Raw genomic sequence first — 19553 nt, 5'->3', positions numbered from 1 at the left:
GATTTGGATGGACTGATGGGATCCCTCCGACCTCTATGCATATCAACAAAATCTTGGATTGGAGCTCGATTAGTGAAGTGTAAATCCCTATGGGCTATGCGGAGTGGCTAGGGTCCAAATGGAACCCAGTTCCATGTTCGTCTGATCTAATACTTCGAGAGGCCGAAGGCCCATTAAAGAGATCAGGCTAATGAGATAAATTTAAAGTATTGAACCTCGAGGACTGAAATGTGCAAGTTGGGAAAACATGAACAGCCTGCTTCCCCAGTGCAAATAGGCCTGTCAAATTGTGCAATGAACAAGTCCATTTGATATCTTAGAACACACCCTTTAACATTTCTTTTTTTTTTTTTTGTCTTTTTTTTTTTTTTTTTTTTCGATATGAGTAGAAACTCCATCGAAAATGATCAACGAAGACCGTCACATATTGTGATAATTTTGGTGAGAGGCAAGAGTCGAACTCTTGACCTCCCAACACTACCAAGCCTTAGAAGGCGGGCAGTTTCAATAAATGTTATTTGCACTCTATTTTTTATCAATTACAGTATGACTATTTATTTTATCATATAGTGTAATAAATAAAATTATATGATTTCATTTTTTGTCAATTACATTTTCACTATTTATTTTATAATATAATCTAATAAATAAAAATAATATGATAAAATAATGATGGGAGTGCAAATAACATTTTTCTTTATTATTTGGTTGTTGGGTCTGTTTCTAGTGTTAAATACCTACCCATCAAATGGGATCGAAGTTCCTCTATAGGATGGGATGGGATTGTTTTTCAAATATAATAAAAATTTTTAAAAGTACTCTAAAAGGTAATCTAAAAATTAATTTAAATTTTTTTAAAATTTTAAAAAATATCTCAAAATATATTCTAGAAACTCTTCTACTCTTAAATATCCCAAAATATTTTCTGAAAATATTTCAAAATATAATCTAAAAACTCTGTTACAGCAAAATTTTTCAAAACACTCCAGAAAATAACTAATCCAAACGGACTTGTCTTTTGAAATATCCTTTCACACCTATACCTGCACTTACCTACCAACCACAACCAAAAGAAAGCACCACCTTTCCTAAACAAAACCCTCCATCCCCCACCACCAACTACTCCCCATCAAACCAAAAAAACTCAAGAAAAGGTTTGGGTATTGCAACAACAATTAATCAATTTAAAAAGGTAAACTATTAAAATACTATGATAAATATTTCAAATAATAATCTATGCAATTTCAAACGCACAAAAGTTAAAATGAGATGCTTCAAAAAGTAAAAAACTTAAAATGAGAAATTAGGAGTAAACATATTGTAGCCTCTTCTCGAGTCAGATCATACTACTAACATTTCCGTACCACTGGCACTAGGAGGCATAGACAAACGGACAATGAAGCGCATGTTCAACTCGCGTGCGTATTAGGATGATTGATTACGTAAAAGCCCTTACCTCGTTTCCCAACTATACTGGGAATCCAGCGGAGACTTTGAGGACTTTTTTGCCATTTCGATGAGAGTGTCAAGTAGTATTCACAAGCAAAGAAAGAGACAAACGGCGCAAAGCAAGCCCCAAAAAGCTATCACTTTCTTCTACTGCTAAGTTATCTCCCGAAAGAATCTGAATTTGGTCCTTGCTTTTTCAAAAGCTCACTTCTACTCCTCCTCACCCCTCCGATCTCAATGGCGGCCGCTGCGGCTACTCTCCTCTCTAACGGCGACGCCAAGCCTCAGAACACTGGCCGCTTCGCCTCCGTTTACAGTGAAGTTCAGAACAACCGTCTTGATCACTCTCTCTCCCTCCCTGCTGTCCTTCGCAAATCCTTCCAAGTCGTCGACGGTCCTCCCAGCTCCGCTGCCGGCAATCCAGGTCAGCACTACTCCTGTATAGGAATCAGTCTTTTGTTTATTAATGCGCTTATATTAAAAAGTGATCTGTTCGTGGAAGCCAATTAGTGGTGGTGGTAGTAGTAGTCGGATTTATCTTCGAATCTGTTTTGTTTTGTTGAGCTCAATGTCTTGGTGGCTTGCTTGCACGCGCCAACACTTCTGACTGCGTGTAGAAAATATAGCATTTCGTCATCTGCGCTAGTGGTTATGCTTAGATTGGTAAATTATGGGGGAAAAGTAGCGAGTCCGGAAGTTCTGTGGACTTGTCTTTTGCTAATTGCAGATGTTTGACGACATATTTGTTAGTCTTGTTCTGCACCTGAATCTAATTACTTTGTGCAACTGGCGATTAGTATGTTGCAGTAGCTTAATCCGTGGTCATTGAGAGCAGTGAGTGATTTGTTGATCTAAGACTGTTCACTAGACTGCTGAATGAAGTCAAAGTTTTGGATTTATTTGTCTAGCAAGGTAGAAAGATAAGACTTCTAGGATTTGACTCAAAACTTGCACGTGAATAATAGATATTAGTGTAAAGCTTTCGACTTTTCTGAAAGACTAACGTGGATTGCAGCAGGTTGGATAGGAATAAAGTCAAAGTCAGGCTAATGTAGATTTGTCTCAGTCATTAGGCCTTTCCTTCCTAGTTTTTATATCTATATGAAGGTATATTCTTACAGATTTGCCTTGATAGTCTCTCTGATGTATATGCGTGCGCGTTCTTGTCAAACGCTTAATAAAAGTTGAGCTTACGAGAAAAAAAAAAGATTTTGAGTTTTCCACTTTGATATGAAACAATTGTAATTTTGTAAGTTTATCTTAGTCCATGTTTTGCGAAACTAACTTACAGGAAGGGCAAGAGGCTGTTTAGACAAACCTCTAGCTTCTTAACAAATCATAGTTTAACAATGAACTAACATTATCGCTGGTATCAGCAGAAATCAAGTGCACCTTCCTTTTTAGGCCCTGTTTGGTTGGAGCATGAAAGTTGACTCAACTACAAAGCTAATAAAAATCAGATTTTTAGTTTGAAGCTCTGTTTGGGCTACTTTGGATGTTCAATTGATGAATGATTTGGAAAGTGGTTGAAACTCCGTTTCTTTCTTTTTGACATTGGCTGCTTATGCGATAATTATTATGAGCTCTTGTGAGCTGCACCAAGACACCCCATGCTTGAGTTTAAACATCAGATCCAGAGTTTGTTATGTTTTGAGGTGTTGCTGAACTGAGTCTTTTTCTGGCTTTGATGGCATAGATGAGATAAAAAAGCTGTTCCCATGCTTGTTTGGACAACCATCAGCAGTGTTGGTACCAGGTGATGCTGGAAATGCACCACAAAGCTTGAAGGTTGGCGTGGTGTTATCAGGAGGCCAAGCTCCTGGAGGACACAATGTTATTTCTGGAATTTATGGTCAGAATCTTTTTCTTCTTTTAATAGTAAGAGGGAATTACCTGATTCATTACTTTTCCAATTGCCTAGATCTGAGAGTATTCTGTGAACATTTGACTGTTGGCATTTCTATGATCTTGGTACATGGATGATCGTTGGTTTGTCTATGGAAATTGTTCCTAGATTACTTGCAGGATCGTTGCAAAGGAAGCACGTTGTATGGGTTTAGGGGTGGACCAGCTGGAATTATGAAGTGCAAGTACACAGTGTTGAATTCAGAATATATCTACCCATTCAGAAACCAGGTAAGCTTAAACTTCTGTTAACCAAATTCTGTTCAATGACAATGTTAAGATTTTAATTCTCACACATCAGAGTGATGCAACATATTCTGATATACATAACGTTATTCATCAAATGTCGATACGAATAGGCAACAAATTTTGGAACCTATGATTCCTTACTGTGTCACTGTGTTTTTCTTTACAATACAAGGCACCAGACCTGGCATAATGCATTCCACACTTTTCCATGATGAATGATTTTGCTCTTAGTTTTTATATTCCCTTCTCCCTCTAATCGAGCTCTATACTTTTCAGACGAGATGTCTGAATGTCTGATTGAGCCTGCACTCTTAAGGTATCCTTATTAACTTATGGTAGTAATATGGTTACCACTTTAAGTTGATAGTGTGGTCATTCCTTCACATCATCCATGAGATGTTGTGTCTTGATCTTTGTTCCTAACTCTATTAGGAAATTTTTTTTACTCGAAAATGAAAGTTGAGAATGATGTCTGCAATTGGTCAAACATTCTGCATTTTACTCAGAACACAGTTCTGCTGTACATTTGCTAGTATAGTAAATCTTCACTAACTACATGCTTTCATATCAGGGTGGATTTGATATGATCCGTAGTGGTAGAGACAAGATTGAGACTCCTGAACAGGTATTGACTCGGTTCTCCATTAAACTATCTGCATTTGTATCCATGGGGTGTCGAGGTTTAGACTGATGAAGAGGTTACATATGAAACTCGATTTCAGTTTAAGCAAGCTGCAGAAACTGCATTGAAACTTGATTTGGATGGGCTTGTTGTGATCGGTGGTGATGATTCAAATACAAATGCATGTCTCCTTGCTGAGAACTTCAGGTAAATTGCTTTTAATTGGCCATGATAGTCTTTTATTCTGAAATCCATTCAGGATGCTTAGTTTTCTTGATACTAGCCATCACTCTGTAGTGATTAGAAGTTGTTGCAAAATTTTGATATAGCTTGTTTAACTTTTTCCAATACTTCAGGAGTAAAAACATGAAGACTCGGGTGATTGGATGTCCAAAAACAATTGATGGTGACTTGAAATGCAAAGAGGTTCCAGCAAGTTTTGGATTTGATACTGCCTGCAAGGTAATATTAAATCTGATCTTCAATATTAAATCTTTTACATTTTTATGCATCACAGTCTTTGTCAATTATGAAACTGAAATCATCTTCGATGAATTTTTTATTTTTCATGTAGTTATAATTTGATTTTAGCTTGATATGCTATCTGGTAATGGACGTCAGGTTGCATGCAAAATCTGTCTTGTCTTAGGCACTGTATGTATTGTTCTGGTTACTCTCCTTGTCAGTCAAGATTGTGATTATTTCTCAACTGCTGATGATTGGTTTAAATATGTATTGTAAATGCAGATATATGCTGAAATGATTGGAAATGTCATGGTAGATGCTCGCTCAACTGGAAAATATTATCATTGTGAGTGATGTAGGCCTAAAAATTCATTCTATGACATTTTTTTTTTACTTTTATGGATATTATGAAATAGGAAGCACCGTAGCATGCTCAATCCATATTTGCGTTTAATATTTCCATTATTGGCCGCTATAGAACTTTAGCTTGTTGCTTGGTCGTGACCACTTAAGTAATCTAATCTTCAAAAGAATTGTCTGCAAATTCCTTTAGCCTGAAGCAGAAATAGAAGCCTGTCCCTAATGTCAATTACACTCAGCATTTTTATCAAAAGCATATTCTGCTTTAGGATTTGTATGTAGTATATGCAACTTTGACTTTGGCTGGAAAAACTCTTTTAGGAATCTGGGAAGGGAAAATAATGAATTGCCAGCATGGTGCCAGTATATGGTTTCTTGCATAATTTGTTTTGTCCATCTTCATGTGCTTCCATTCCTGTAAATCTTCTTTTACTTTGTCTTATCTCCTGCCTCTGACCTTGTCATCCTGGGTTGTTGGATGTCTCTTAATGCTTTTAATTTCTTGTGTATTTTCCAACCGCTGCTCAGTTATTTAAAATAGCATAAATTCAGGTGTTACTTGAATTGTGTCTTGGGTTGTGTGTGTTTGCTTGTGTATTTGTTCCAGATGATCACATAACACTAAATACTAGAACCTTTTCATTCTGGCTGATATTGTCTATGTCCATATTTTTCTTGTCCTAAATATGTTTTTTGATCAGGCTATTACATATAAGTATTTAATGGTAATATCTGATATACAGTTCATGGCTGTGCATTCTCTTTTCAGCCTATGCATAAGCTTTTGTATTTCTCTATTATTTTGTCTTATACGTGTTGTTGACTTTATACCTTTTACAGTTGTACGTCTTATGGGGCGTGCTGCTTCCCACATCACTTTGGAGTGTGCTCTGCAAACCCATCCTAACATTACTCTTATTGGAGAAGAGGTACTTCTTACTTAACCTAGCTTTATCTTCAATTTCCTGGATCACCATACTCGTTTTAATGCACTGCATATCTATCATATTGTGAGGGGGTGAATGTCTAATGAATCTTCTCTTAGTATGGTAAATAATAATCCTAAAAGCTTGAGCCTTAGTGTGATTTAAAGATCGAATTATATGTTCCTATCCAGTTTATTCTGCCATTTCTTTCTCAAGTTAGAAGCTTGTAGCACTTGTTGAAAAAAGTTCTATTATGCAGGTTGCAGCTAACAAGCAGACGCTTAAGAATGTGACCGACTACATTGTAGATATAATAACAAAACGGGCAGAATTTGGGTACAATTATGGCGTGATTCTCATCCCAGAAGGGCTTATAGATTTCATTCCTGAGGTAAAATCATCACTTGTGCTATTTTGATTGTTTGTTCTTTAGTTGGTGATCACAAGCTATTGAAAGTCTTTTTTGTAACATTGCTCTTCCTTCTGCACTTCAGTTTTTCTCTTCCTTAGCCTATCAGCTTGGCCTTTGATTGGCTGATTCTTTGCTTGCCATCTGCACTTTAGTTTTTTCTCTTGCTTGGCCTTGGATTGGCTGATTCTTTGCTTGCAAATTTCAGGTCCAGCTGCTCATTGCAGAGCTTAATGAGATTTTGGCTCATGACAAAGTTGATGAAGCTGGTCTTTGGAAACAGAAACTCCAGCCTCAGTCCCTGGAGCTCTTTAAGCTTTTGCCTGCAGCAATTCAGGAACAACTGATGCTTGAGAGAGATCCACATGGAAATGTCCAGGTGCTGATAGGGTTCACTGCTGCAGTATGTCAATCCGCATATCTTTGTTACGATGGGCATCTTAGTTATGGTTGTTACATGGATGCAGGTTGCAAAAATCGAAACAGAGAAAATGTTCATTCAAATGGTTGAAACTGAGTTGGAGAACAGGAAGCAGGCTGGTGCTTACAAGGCTCAATTTAAAGGACAATCTCATTTTTTCGGGTAATTGTCAGCTTTTTATATGTTGATGTCTCAACTTTCTTTTTCTTCTTCTTTTTTTTTATTTAAGGTGTTTTGCCCTTTGAGTTGTGTCAATTTTTACCATGAATATCACCTTGTCTTAGCAAGTTTTGACATTTCTAAATTGTTGGCTTTCTGTTCCGTTTTTCCACATCATAGATACGAAGGAAGGTGCGGTTTGCCTTCTAACTTTGACTCTACGTACTGCTATGCACTGGGTTATGGTGCTGGAGCACTGCTTCAAAGTGGGAAAACGGGATTAATTTCATCAGTACGTATTTCTTGACTCTGTTGCCCAATTTCTTTTACTACTATTTGTATCATTAAGCATGTTTAGCTCCATTCTGGCTGGATTTCCTCACAATAGTCTTCTTACAAGTTTGTTTCCTACTGGTGTTCAGAACTTTTTATTTACCCTTGAACAGACTTTCATGTATCAGTGGTTGGTTGTTCTTCTAGGTTGGGAACTTGGCCGCTCCAGTTGAAGAATGGACTGTTGGAGGAACGGCATTGACTTCATTAATGGATGTTGAGAGGCGACATGGTATACTAATCAACAGCCATTTATAACTTGTCTGACAGCTCGTGTCACAGAACATCATTCTACTAGGAAATTTGGCCTGCAATAGGAGCTTTTGCTTTTTTAACCTTGTTGACTCTGCCAAAATATAAAGCATTACATTTTATATTTTACTTCTACTTCTGTCTAGGTAAGTTCAAGCCAGTGATTAAAAAAGCAATGGTGGAACTTGAAGGTATGAAAATCTTCACATACAAGCGTTTTTCTTTTTCCCTCTTGTGGTTCATCAGTCCATCATGCTGGCAATGTTCTACAACAAATGTGGTGGTTCTTGTTGCAAAATGCATGAACAATGAACTTATGTGATTTTCATTCAGTTTTACTTTCTTTTCTGACCTTCTGTAACAGTAAACTAATTTCTGATCACGGATATTTCAGGTGCACCATTCAAACAATTTGCTTCACTGAGAGAAGAGTGGGCTCTCAACAACCGATACATTTCTCCTGGTATGATTAAGATATCATCCTGTGTTCTGTTATTGAAGATAGTTTTTAAGTTAATCTCAATGTGCTTAGTCTAGTTATATCATTTGCCTCTGAAGAGATGCTAGCTTCTATTTTCCTCTAATCTGGCTTATTACCTAGGAGAACTTAATATCTGTTTTTGTTTATTTTTGCTTTTTCGCTGTTAATCGCTTAATTTTTATTTATTTTTTATTTTTTACTTGGTATCAGGTCCTATTCAATTTGTTGGCCCAGCATCTGACAAGGTTAATCACACATTATTGTTGGAATTTGGTGCTCAAGCTTAAGTAGGTATATCACAGAGTATCTTTCTGCTTCTTTGAAAGGATGAACTGCCAGGTTATGCACCCTTCTAATGTTCAAGCAACATCCAATTGTTCACCGTTCCTTTTCGTTGCTTTCTTCTCAAGGACGCTTGTCACTTATAATGTCAACAGCCTAGTTTTGACTTGTTTTTTTGTTTCTTTTTGATCTGAATAACATTCTACATTTCAATCATCAAATGCAATCAGAAGATATTAAACTGTTAATTAAAACCATCAACTGATGTCTCCTTTGCTTTCATTTTAGGTTCAGATTTCTTCTAGATATTGTGCTGTATTTGCCATTCGTGGCCCTAAAAAGATTTCTGCTTGGGGCTCTTATATATACATCTTGCAGTGACTGTTAAGATATCCTTCTCCATTTTCTTCGGAGGACAGTGAAATACCAAGTTCTGCACCCGTTTTTAATCTTCAGCGAGAGTCCATCTCTTTCTGTTAGCTTTTGTTGCACTTCTTTGCTTGATGTCTGGTTATAATGTGAAGGCTGAACAGCCCACTCTTGGTTTCGTGATATTGGTGTATGATCTAAACAGCGTTCTAGTGTACTGCGATCTAAAAGGATCACGAGAAATTCAACTGCTAAGCTTGTCATCAAACTTTACTCCTTACTGGGGGTTTCTAGATATTATTAGTGAATCTGATGACATTTTGGAATAGGAAGGTGGTGAAACCATCGTCATCTATGAGCGCTGGATGCAATCTTGTTCTCAATATAATATCTGGACTTCGAAGTCACTGCTGGCGCCCTTTATGTTAGAGTGCAGCCTGCTTCTTGTCGGTAACTTCATTGAAGGATTTTGCTGGAGAACTGATGGTTGCTTTAAATAATAAGCTGAACTTAAAATTTAGAAGTCTCTGATTTAGAAGCCTCGAGTGGGATTGATTGGTGTGTCTTGCCTCGATTACATCTATTTGTAGGATTTGTCTTACATCCCACATCGACTTGGTATAGGAGACCCAAGAGAGCAGTGCAGTATAAAAGGCCGCCTGGGGACTCGGTACTTTCTATCTTTGCGCTTGGGGCAATGACGCAGCTAGTGAGGTTCTAACCGAGGCGCGTCTATTGCTGGTTGAAAACTATTTCCAAACCCCCTCTTTGGCCTGGGTTTGGCCTAGGCCATTGAGAATTTCTGGAAGGGCTCCCTTCGGGGTAAAGCCCTACAATCCTAGTTAAAAAAGTTTTATGTATCGTATAACCTAACATGATTGATTATTGTCTGTCCTAATTTTTGATATGATCGTCCGTCTTAATTTTCATAAGCATGAGAGGATGGGGTAAATTTTGGCAGTGGAAGCACCAGGGTCAACAAGGATCTGTATTTACTGATGCTGCATCTTAGGGTTTAGGTGGAAGAAAGGGTTCAAATTGTCATGCAAAGTTAGATAGGGAGTAAATCACCACTTAGTATTTTGGGTCACAAAAAGTCAATTGCTAAAATTTGTTGAAGCCAAAAACATTCTCAGCTTATTATTTAAAAAAAAAAAAACTTGGCTGCACTCTAACCTGGCTTTAAGTTCAGCTTATTCTCCAGAGTATTCTATTTGATGGGACAAGCTGTTTGGTAACATGGTGCATGGTTAGTAACATGTACCCACTTTGAGATCCTAATCCTGTGCCTCTCCAAAGGGGATCGAAGTAAATGCCCGCATTTGTGACTTGTGTGGATCCCTTCATTCTCTTACCTGTTATGGATGATGTAGGTGGTTTTTTGTTTGAATACCAAAAGGAGTAGGCTCTTTTCCAGAAAGGTTATCCAAAGTGGACTATACATGGGATATTCCAATAATCACATGCTATTGTTTGTTCGGTTCGAGTTTCGTGCCTAAGTTAAAAAAAAAAATTTTTTGAACGTAAAAAAAAATGTGTCTGGCGGATAGCTTGATTAGCGGAAGAAGTAATTAAAAGGTAAGAAAAATGGAACTCTAGTAAAACGATAATTTGTGTATATTAATAATTAGAGTACTTTTATCAGCAACCCCACCGCCAGGCGGTAATCACGACTACTTATGTTTAGAAAAGAATAGAATGAAAAGAGAACAAAGATTTCATGATTCTTCCTTAGGGCTCCAAAATGGATTAAAAGATAGGGAAGGTGGCTTGTGAAGGAACATCTGTCAGTTGGATGAGTACAGGCACAAAGCCTGCCATAGGAATTAGTAAAAGCGTTTTATGGAAACGTGTTTCTCACGTACTAGTCCAGACCACTCGTTGTACTCAATACCCTTACTATACCTAACAATTGCTGAAAGAGACCCATTTCTCTCTAATTTTGTAGATTTAACCTTCTGCCGTTATTCAAAGACCTTGATGTAATCAAACCTGGCAGGTGTAATCAAACCGATACCTTGAGGAATTAATTACATGAAATTATCGGCAAGCTCTTCAAATAAGGAGGCAAATTCATTTACAAGTGTACTACTATCATGTACTCCCTCCGTCCCGTTTTGTTAGTCTTGGTTTTTTTTTTTCACACAAATTAAAAAAGTGTAATTAATTTGGTTGGAAACATAAATTTAGATTACTAATTTCCTAAAATACCCTTATGCTAATCACGAAGAGTGTCAATTAATATCATTTACAGCTAATGGGTTAGTATTGGAAAAGCTCAATGTATTCAATATAGTGGGTTAGTATTTAATAACAATGTATTAATAACAAGATATTTAATAAGGGTATTTTAGACAATTTAAAAGATTATTACATTTTTTAATGGAAAAGTGGACTACAATTTGGGACAGACGAAAGAGGAAAACAAGACTATCAAAGTGGGACGGAGGGAGTAATATGGATTTGCAACACTAGAAAACGTTCTACAATGATTAGAAAATGAAGTTCCGTGGACTTGCTACTAAGTTCTGTTATGTCTACGATGCACGATTACGATCAATTTCCAAGGAATGCATTCATCAAGATTACTGCATACGGTCGTAATCTGGATAGGTTCTTTCTTTTTGCTTGGGAAGGAGATTGGAGGACCTTTAATTGGTCTGACTTTTAGCCATGCAAGCATAGGATCCTTCGAAATAATCGAAATCTTGAGTTGAGGACCGGAAAATGTTACATTGGCACGTCTATGTTTTTTTTTTTTTTTAGCTCAGACAAGCAATAATAATTGACGGGGATAGTAAAGTCTATCAGCAAAATGCAGAGGTACCTTTTTTGCATGTGAGCATAGCACCGAGAAGAGTGAAAGGCAAATGGGTGCAACTTTAAAGAGAAATGCGTATACTATCTCGGTTTTTATGAAACAGGTACAGGTGGGTGTGCATCACATCCTAACAACCCAAATAAGAAGTCCCAACCAATAGTCGTGTTTCGTAAAGACAACCTGGAACTACAAGTACTTTGGTGCAATCAAAAAACATTAAAGAAAGAGCTCCCACGCATTTGATAATAATTCCCTCTTCAGTTCAGTCTTGATCATAAACAGTCGAGCAGTAGAAACCAAAGTGAAAGTACTTGATACTGAACTCCACGAGAAGAGAAGCATCAGGTTCGAGATGCTACAGACGACACCAAGCAATGCACCAGAAATCTAGGGCATCTTGTGCTGCGAGCCTAAACCCTGAAGGGTTGAGGTCCAAAGTCCAACCACTAGAATATTTTCTTTTCAACCAAGAAAATTGTTGTAGCGCCTACAAGAAATTTTTATTTGCAAGAAATTAATGGTGTAACAAAAGAATTATTTATTATGCGGTGACCAATGATCATGCCATTTTTTAAAGTAAAGTTTGTAGAGAATTAATTAGAAACGAAAAATATTTGTATATTGATTAGTTTTTTCATCTTTTGTGGAGCAATCAGACAGAGTCACAGGACATGCAAATCCATAAAGTCTACCTAAGCATATGCTATGGCGGGTGCTTTTTCTAGATTTCTACTTTCTTAGTATATTTATTAGATGATTTTGACTTTTGAAGAAGGAGAAAAAAATTGGGAATTGATTCATCTTGACACCCGCTTTTCGTTCACAAGTTCACACCATATGATCCATCAGCTTTCCACGATTCTGAGTTCCGACAGCAGGTGCATTGGTTTGAGGAGAACAAAGACAAAAACAAAGAACCAAGAGAAAAAGGAAAAGCTTCTTCCTGCAGTTTGTGCATATATTTCATACTGGAATTCAAGTTATAAATTTGTTCCCCTTCTATGTCATTGATTCATTTGCATGGGGGCTGCTGCTGATCTTAGTTAGTTTTAAGTTCCTGAGCAACTTCGTAGGAGTTCATCCGATACACTACACCAGCTACTGAGTTCCTACTTCTTAATAAATTCCATTAATTTATTGCTCCTAATATATATATATATATAAATCAATCGACCAAAAAAGTAAAGCTTCGGTGACGGTACTAAAGAAATAAATTTACAATTATACATTCTTGAAACTGTGACACCGGATGGACTTAGAAAGCTCGATTTGGTGTTACATGTTTTGTATGATTATTTTGCAAAAATTTATATGATTATCTTTTTGTTTTCTTTATAAACTTGCTTGAACTCTTTGTCCTTTTTCAACATTTCATGAAGAGATGAAAAAGTCACTTATCTAAATCCCTCAATGTTTTTTACTAACAAAAAAAAAGATTTGGTCTCTAAACTTTTATACTAAAAGCTTTCCAAAGTAGAAAGCAATACAACAGTTACAAAAGTACATAAAGCGAAAACAAATTAATAAATGAAACTACAGTATACATTTAAGCGCAATCATTAGACTTGAGGGTGCATTAAGAAATAAATTACTCTGTTAATTATTTTTTATTATTATAAACATAACATTTTAGATTTACCAATTTCTGCGCCGAAAAAGACAAAGACAATAATAATACTTCTGAACTTTGTGATGTGATGATTTAAGAGCATTTATCTATTGGACACTCGTGAGGATGAAACGAAACGGTATTGAATTCTTTGAGAGATAGTATATGAGAAATGCCACTATTGTCGTAGAAGTTGACTTAGCTGTAACATCCTTGGCAGAAAGCACCAATGTTGCAGTAGGTACAAAATCAGCTAAAACAGCTTTAAAGAAGCCCTAGCATAAATTTCTGTATTTGCTAACATTCCTTGAGGACAGGTTCACCCATTTCTACAACCAAGCCTACCTAGAAAAATCCAATTCTTTTTTCGACGGGTGTTCGTAAGGCAGTCGTACTCAATATATATTTCAAGTATTATATTTTTAGAAATGTAAAATTAATTTAAAAAATATATAAATATGAAGGGATTAATTAGAAAAAAAAAGTATATAAATGTAAGAGAAAATAATAATTATCAGTATGTATATACACGGTAGGTTGAGTGAAATATGGACGTGTTAACGAGTGTTCATAGCATTTCTTTTCACGGATAAAATAGGAAACATTACTGTAGATCCATTTTTCGATGCAGACATTGACCTTAACAGCACATCCCCATACATATATATATATATATATATATATATATATATATATATATATATATATATATATATATATGTGTATGTAATGTTAGATATTGAAATATGTCATGTGGGAAGGGGGATGATCAATTGATCATTCAGCTGTTGGAAGCATTATTACCATAATTCTGATCCTCTTATTAGAAAGCAATCCATGCGTGCCTCCGATCGCGGGACTTACCATGCAATGTTGCATTTTCAAACCTCTCGCGCGGCCTACTCTTTATTACTAAATAAAATTATATTTTATTTCATGCTTTATTATTTTGTTGATACGTGTTTGTCTCTTGTGTGGACAAAACTGTCTAGGGGAGGTTTCTCTGGCCACCATTATTAGAGAGTTAAATACTATATTAATGTTATATTAATGATTCAGGAGTTGGGAGTTGAATCTGGATTCTATAATTGCACAGACAAACAAAAGAAATCAATCTATGAAGGAATAATTAATTATAAAAAAAAAAAAAAGTGAGCAAAGCAGCCTCCCCACCAGCTCTGGGAGTCTGGAGTTTGCCGTTGAAGTGTAGAGTATAATAATAATATCTTTCGTACTGAAATAGACCAATTAAAAGATGGTGGAATTTTATATTTGTTCGTGAATACAAGAGGTTTTTTCCTCTCTGTGATCAATTGGTAAAGTTTATGATCAATCAAGGCAACACCAATCAATATGGTCGAGCTATTGCAGGTTTTTCCCCAATGAATTAACGCTTAGCGCATTTTTTTTTTCTTTCTGTATCGTATGTTTTAACAGGGGAAGAATGAAATTTAAAAAGTAGGGAAAGAGAAGGAAAATTGAATTCACAATATCTAATTTCCGAAATTTCAACATATCACTTTATATGAATTTTGTCATGAACTCGTCTTCGATAATTATGTAACTTTATAGTTTATTTAGGGGCTCATTTAAGCCAAAGTTTTTAGAGAATTTTTTAATCAAAATATTTGTCATTCCGTTTTGGTAAGGGTAAATTCGGTAAGAATTTCGACATTTGAGACCTCAAAGCCGTTTTATATGAGTCATCCAACGATTTTTTTTTTTTTTCACTGACGGAGTGGGTATCCGGATCAATCCTTATGGAGCCCGATTAATCCCACTCCGACCTGAGAGCTTGCAAATTTCACTCCAAAAGTGGAGTTTAATTTCTCTCTAATCCAAAAAAAAAAATCCGAAATTAAGACCAGAAAAGAAAATTGAAAGAGGAATAGGTTAACCAAGTTTACGTAATGGTGTTGTTTGAATTGCAATTTTTTTTTTCATATTTTATGAATCTATTTTTTAATTACATTTTTACCTCACAAACATGATGCATCTAATAGCTGAGGTACATTGTTCTACCAAAATTCCAAAAAAAAAAAAATCCAAATGGGACCAAATTTGTAACAATTAATGCTAATAAGAACAAGAAAAAAAAATTGAGGAAGGCAGCAGCAAGCACGGGAATGTGGATCTTGGGAAGCAAATTGCTGGCACGTGGCAGTTAGCATCAAAGGAAGAGGGGCTGTTTGGTATGGGGGGCCCAAATGCATTAATGAAATAACGCTGTTTTTGCAATCACATGACACCGTACCATTCTACCTTTGCTTCCAAACAAACGCCATCAATCAATCACACATCCTTCTCAACAATCCTCAGCCCCTCCAATCCCAATCCCAATTCCAACTCCAATTCCATTCCTTGTCCGTTTGGATTCTTAGACCCTACCAAACACCGCCCGCTCCATGTTGATCCTCCCGAACCAAATCCCATCCATCCGCCCATCATCTCCTGGCCCCCACGAGAGCTGTCACCTTTGGACGATCTCATTTATCACCTTGTGTGCTCCAATTTCACCCATTTTCTCCCGGTTCATGGAATTACACTTGCTAAGGTCAATTCGTTTTGGGTTGTTTGATAAGGAGATTTGCTAAATCGACAATTCAATTAGATGGTGACGCATCATTTGGGAGGATTAAATGATTTGAACCCAAAATTAGGCCCAAAAAAACTATAGAATTCTCTTTCTTTTTGGTGAAGAAAAGTCAATTTATCCAGAGGGACATATATTGGTTGTCTCAGTGACAGAATAATTATTATGGTATCAAAACCTTTCTCCTGTGGGCAAAAGCCACAGGACTATCCCTTTCACGATTTATTCTCAAAAAATATATATATATATCACCAATTTATGTTCTTCTCACATTTGTCCATTTTTTCCCCTACCTTTCAATTCTTCTTTGTCGCAGGGTTTGCCTTATCCGCGTACTATTTTTCTGCTTCTTTGGCCTCTGTCGTCGACATTTTCGATTTACTACACCAACAAACTTTTAGTTAAACATATCCACGATTCTTTTTTTATTTCTTGCACATCTCTACTGCATTTTACTTATGATACATGCTTAGGACTGTAATCGAACCGAGCAGCTTGATCAAAAACTTGACTCGAACTCGGGTTGATCGAATTCGAGTATCTAAAAATAATGTTCGAAGGCTCGCCGAACTTTATCGAATTTTTTAATTTTAATTCTTTAATATATTTTTAGTATTATGAAATTACCCTTATACCCAAAAGAGTGGTTGAATTCACGAAATGTTTCAAGTCGTATGAAAATTTTTAAAGGACAATAATATTTTTTCGCTCAAAAATTATCAAGAAAATGAAATTTTTTTACTCGAACTCGATAAGGCTCGCATTGATTCGAATCCATGCGAGTCAAGCTCAAGTTCTGTGAGTAATGCATCGAGCTCGAGCATGAGTTCCAATAATAATACTCTCCCTCGAGTTCAAGCTCGAGCATCCATCTTGCATGTCGAGTCGAGTTCGAGTACGGTGATACTCGAGTTCGACTCGACTCGATTACATCCCTGTATATGCTTGTTATTTGACTTGAAAAAATATTTAAATAGTGTGTCCAAAAGAATACAGAATTTTGATATCATCTTTCTTTTCTTTTGCCAAACTCTAGATTAACCTCAACATACGAATGAAACTTTGTGAATTCAACTTGCAGGGTAAATTGAAAGCATTTAATCATGGTGTTACAACTGCAGAAGTGGCTGGCATAGATTAGAGTTAGATCACAGACATTTAGTTACTTAAGCTTTTTACAGACGGATTTAGTTCTCTTTAATTGTTCCTGCCTTTTGATCCTCACTCCCCCCACCAGATTCTTCCTGCTGTGTCTCTACAGTAGTAATTGCATTCTGCTACACAATTAATTGCCTGAGTTGAAGTTAAACGCTCTAGTGAGTAGTGCCCTGTTGCAAATTAAAGTGATAATAATAACTGCTACTGGCGGGAAGTCTGTCAATTATCACCCTTTATATGTACAAGATAAGAAGATCATGTAATCAACTAGGCTGTGTTTGATAAAGTTGAAGTCTGACTAAAATCTAAAATATGAAATTTGAATATGTTAAGTTATCGAATCATTAAATATTAAATTTGATACATTTGAGTATATATCACATTAAGATCATGTTTGATAACTCAATTCAGTATTTACACTTAATAGACATGTTCAAATGTGTTTGATAACTAAAAATTGAACATCTAAATTTATTAAGTGGTATTGAATTTTTTAAACCCATTTGGAGTTGCGGTAATTTATTAAAAAATGCTTCACCTAATAAAATTTTTAATAAAAGTGCTTATTAAGTGTTCAGATACTTTTATATATATTGTCTGGATATATAATTCAATAAGTACTTATTGTATTGGATAATTTTTAATTTTTAAATATATTTATTTCTCAATTTGATTCATAATATGGAATAAGTGATCAAATAAACACAAAAGCTATTCTAAAAGTATCAAATTTTAGTTTTTGCTAAAAATGCTTTTGATACCAAAAATTTCACTGCTAAATTTATGAAATGATATTCACCAAACACCATAAAAGTGATTTTACCACCCAAATATATATATATATATATATATATATATTTTTATCAAAAGCACTTCAACTTCAAACGAGGCATAAATATTAAATTGAGTAATTAAAGAGGCCATCAGTTTCATGAACTGGTCCCTACGTTAGATTGAGAGGAAAAAGATGGGAACATGTTATTTGGATAGTAAGTGATTTGAAACAAATTATTTTCTTTTTCATTTTTCCTTTTGGACCTAACGATTCAAAGGCAAAGAAAATTAATTAGGAACGTTTTCTTGAATTCACAAGCCATAAATTTAATCAGGGATATGGAGGAAAGGGATTAGTGAAATGTAAAATTCATATCAGCAAATCTGGAAAAAATTCATTAGGGACGTGGAGGAATTAAAGGGATCCCCTTTCGTAGTGAACAGAAAAAATTCATATCAGCAAATCAATTGATTCTATCTAATCCGGCAACTAACCTCTCTCATGATAATCTTAGGTAAAGTAAATTATGATTATGTTCTTAATATCCTTTTTCACAGGGTAATGATTAGGTGAACATGGGAAACATTAAATTGTTAGTTTGAAAGATTTTTCTGGGAGATATTTCGGGGGACACCGCACGAGGCAATGACAAAAAGTGGAAAATGCAGCGACAACTTTTCTTTTTTTTTTTTTTCTTTTTCTTGAAGCAAATTAAATATCGGGTATATATATTTACCGCGCCTAACTGCGGCATGTTAATTCATATTATTTAACCTAATTAGCTTATTTTCATTTTTTAATAAAACAGAAGTCAATATTCTTAACACACACAAAAAAAAAAGAAAAAAAAAAAACCAGCTAGAAATCATTCTGCACGGTTTGCTTTACGAAGATAGTTGCACCAAACCAATAGCAGAAAACATATCACAGCTAGCATATTTTTATTAGTTCTCGGAATTAAACATGCCTGAATCGTAAATGATTAATCTTGTCTTTTTCTTATTTCTGGGTAGTAGTAAATGATTTTCTTTTTTCTTGAGAAAATACGAGTAATTATTAGGATCCATCCATGGCCAGTAAAATGGACGGGGAGGTCTGGTCATCATTCACGTACGTTGGTTGTGGTTCTGTTTGCTGTTTTGGACTTTGGATAGTTCTAACTTCTAACTGGGAGGCGCCATGAATGTCAGCACAATCCACCATCCATCATCATCATCATCATATACTATCATACACACAATCTCTTTCTCTCGTACGCCATGTGAATGAAGAGTTATGACACAAAACATGACTTGACATCATCAGTTACTAAATTCCCTGGCGAGATAACTACAGTAGTAATCATTCGTACGTGTGTCGTTGTTAACGACTATTTGATGTTTCAAAATAAGAGTCACCGTCTTAAATTTAACACGTAATTACTAATCTAATCATTTTAAAAAAAAAAAAAAATATATATATATATATATATATATATGTGTGTGTGTGTAAATTCATCAATCCCACCTCATCATCCTCTAGATATGATACTAATTACTATGTGTTACCATAAAAAGTTGAATTTTCAAAAATAGACTCTTATTTTGGTACGCCATGGAGGGAGTACTAGCTTGTGTGGTCGAGGTGCGTTTGCCCACCATGCAATTTTGTTCACTAATATCAGGCATCCCTGTGGACTTTCTGGGAGTGGGACGCTGTTTTTCTTCTGATTCATCATCAAAACCACTTTCCATGACAACACAGAGCCCTGCACACACAAAAATACGGTCCAAAATTGCCCTAGCGTTGCCGCCTTGCATAGAGACTAGAGATTTTTTTCGTCCTTTTTCTTTGTCGCCAAGTATCCAGTGTGTTATCCAGATATTGAACATGCCCGGAACGCAGCGTCTAGTCCTAAGCGGTCTGGTTTTTTGAT

The 19553-nt window shown here is 35.8% G+C and overlaps 1 protein-coding gene and 1 non-coding gene across 3 annotated transcripts; both read left to right on the top strand.

Moving 5' to 3' along the window:
* The first annotated feature begins 1569 nt into the window (after positions 1-1569).
* On the top strand, positions 1570-8768 carry LOC113708675 (pyrophosphate--fructose 6-phosphate 1-phosphotransferase subunit beta-like). 2 transcript variants are annotated; one of them, XM_072064870.1, is made up of 17 exons: positions 1570-1873; positions 3146-3301; positions 3464-3585; positions 4175-4228; positions 4326-4432; positions 4582-4687; positions 4973-5036; positions 5891-5979; positions 6236-6367; positions 6594-6764; positions 6853-6968; positions 7146-7257; positions 7446-7530; positions 7697-7741; positions 7945-8013; positions 8242-8322; positions 8602-8768. In XM_072064870.1, the coding sequence occupies exons 1-16, from the start codon at positions 1687-1689 to the stop codon at positions 8316-8318; spliced, it is 1692 nt and encodes a 563-aa protein (XP_071920971.1). In that variant the 5' UTR covers positions 1570-1686; the 3' UTR covers positions 8319-8322; positions 8602-8768. The 2 variants fall into 2 exon arrangements, with proteins under 2 accessions (XP_071920971.1, XP_027087042.1); XM_027231241.2 differs by lacking the exon at positions 8602-8768 and having other exon boundaries at positions 8242-8574.
* A 593-nt stretch (positions 8769-9361) lies between these two features.
* LOC113709148 (U4 spliceosomal RNA) lies at positions 9362-9512 on the top strand. The gene has a single exon (XR_003452571.1). It is a non-coding gene; the product is annotated as a U4 spliceosomal RNA (small nuclear RNA).
* The last annotated feature ends 10041 nt before the right edge of the window (positions 9513-19553 follow it).

The sequence above is a fragment of the Coffea arabica genome, chromosome 9c, assembly GCF_036785885.1.
Source record: "Coffea arabica cultivar ET-39 chromosome 9c, Coffea Arabica ET-39 HiFi, whole genome shotgun sequence".
Classification (NCBI taxonomy): Eukaryota; Viridiplantae; Streptophyta; class Magnoliopsida; order Gentianales; family Rubiaceae; genus Coffea; species Coffea arabica.
This window is presented reverse-complemented; position numbering and strand designations above follow the sequence as displayed.

Bases quoted from the DNA above. Each gene is read 5' to 3' on its own strand.
- LOC113708675 (XM_072064870.1), top strand. From the start codon at position 1,687: ATGGCGGCCGCTGCGGCTACTCTCCTCTCTAACGGCGACGCCAAGCCT. The intron at 4,229-4,325 runs GTATTGACTCGG...ACTCGATTTCAG, and splicing joins AGATTGAGACTCCTGAACAG to TTTAAGCAAGCTGCAGAAAC. The intron at 7,742-7,944 runs GTATGAAAATCT...CGGATATTTCAG, and splicing joins AGCAATGGTGGAACTTGAAG to GTGCACCATTCAAACAATTT.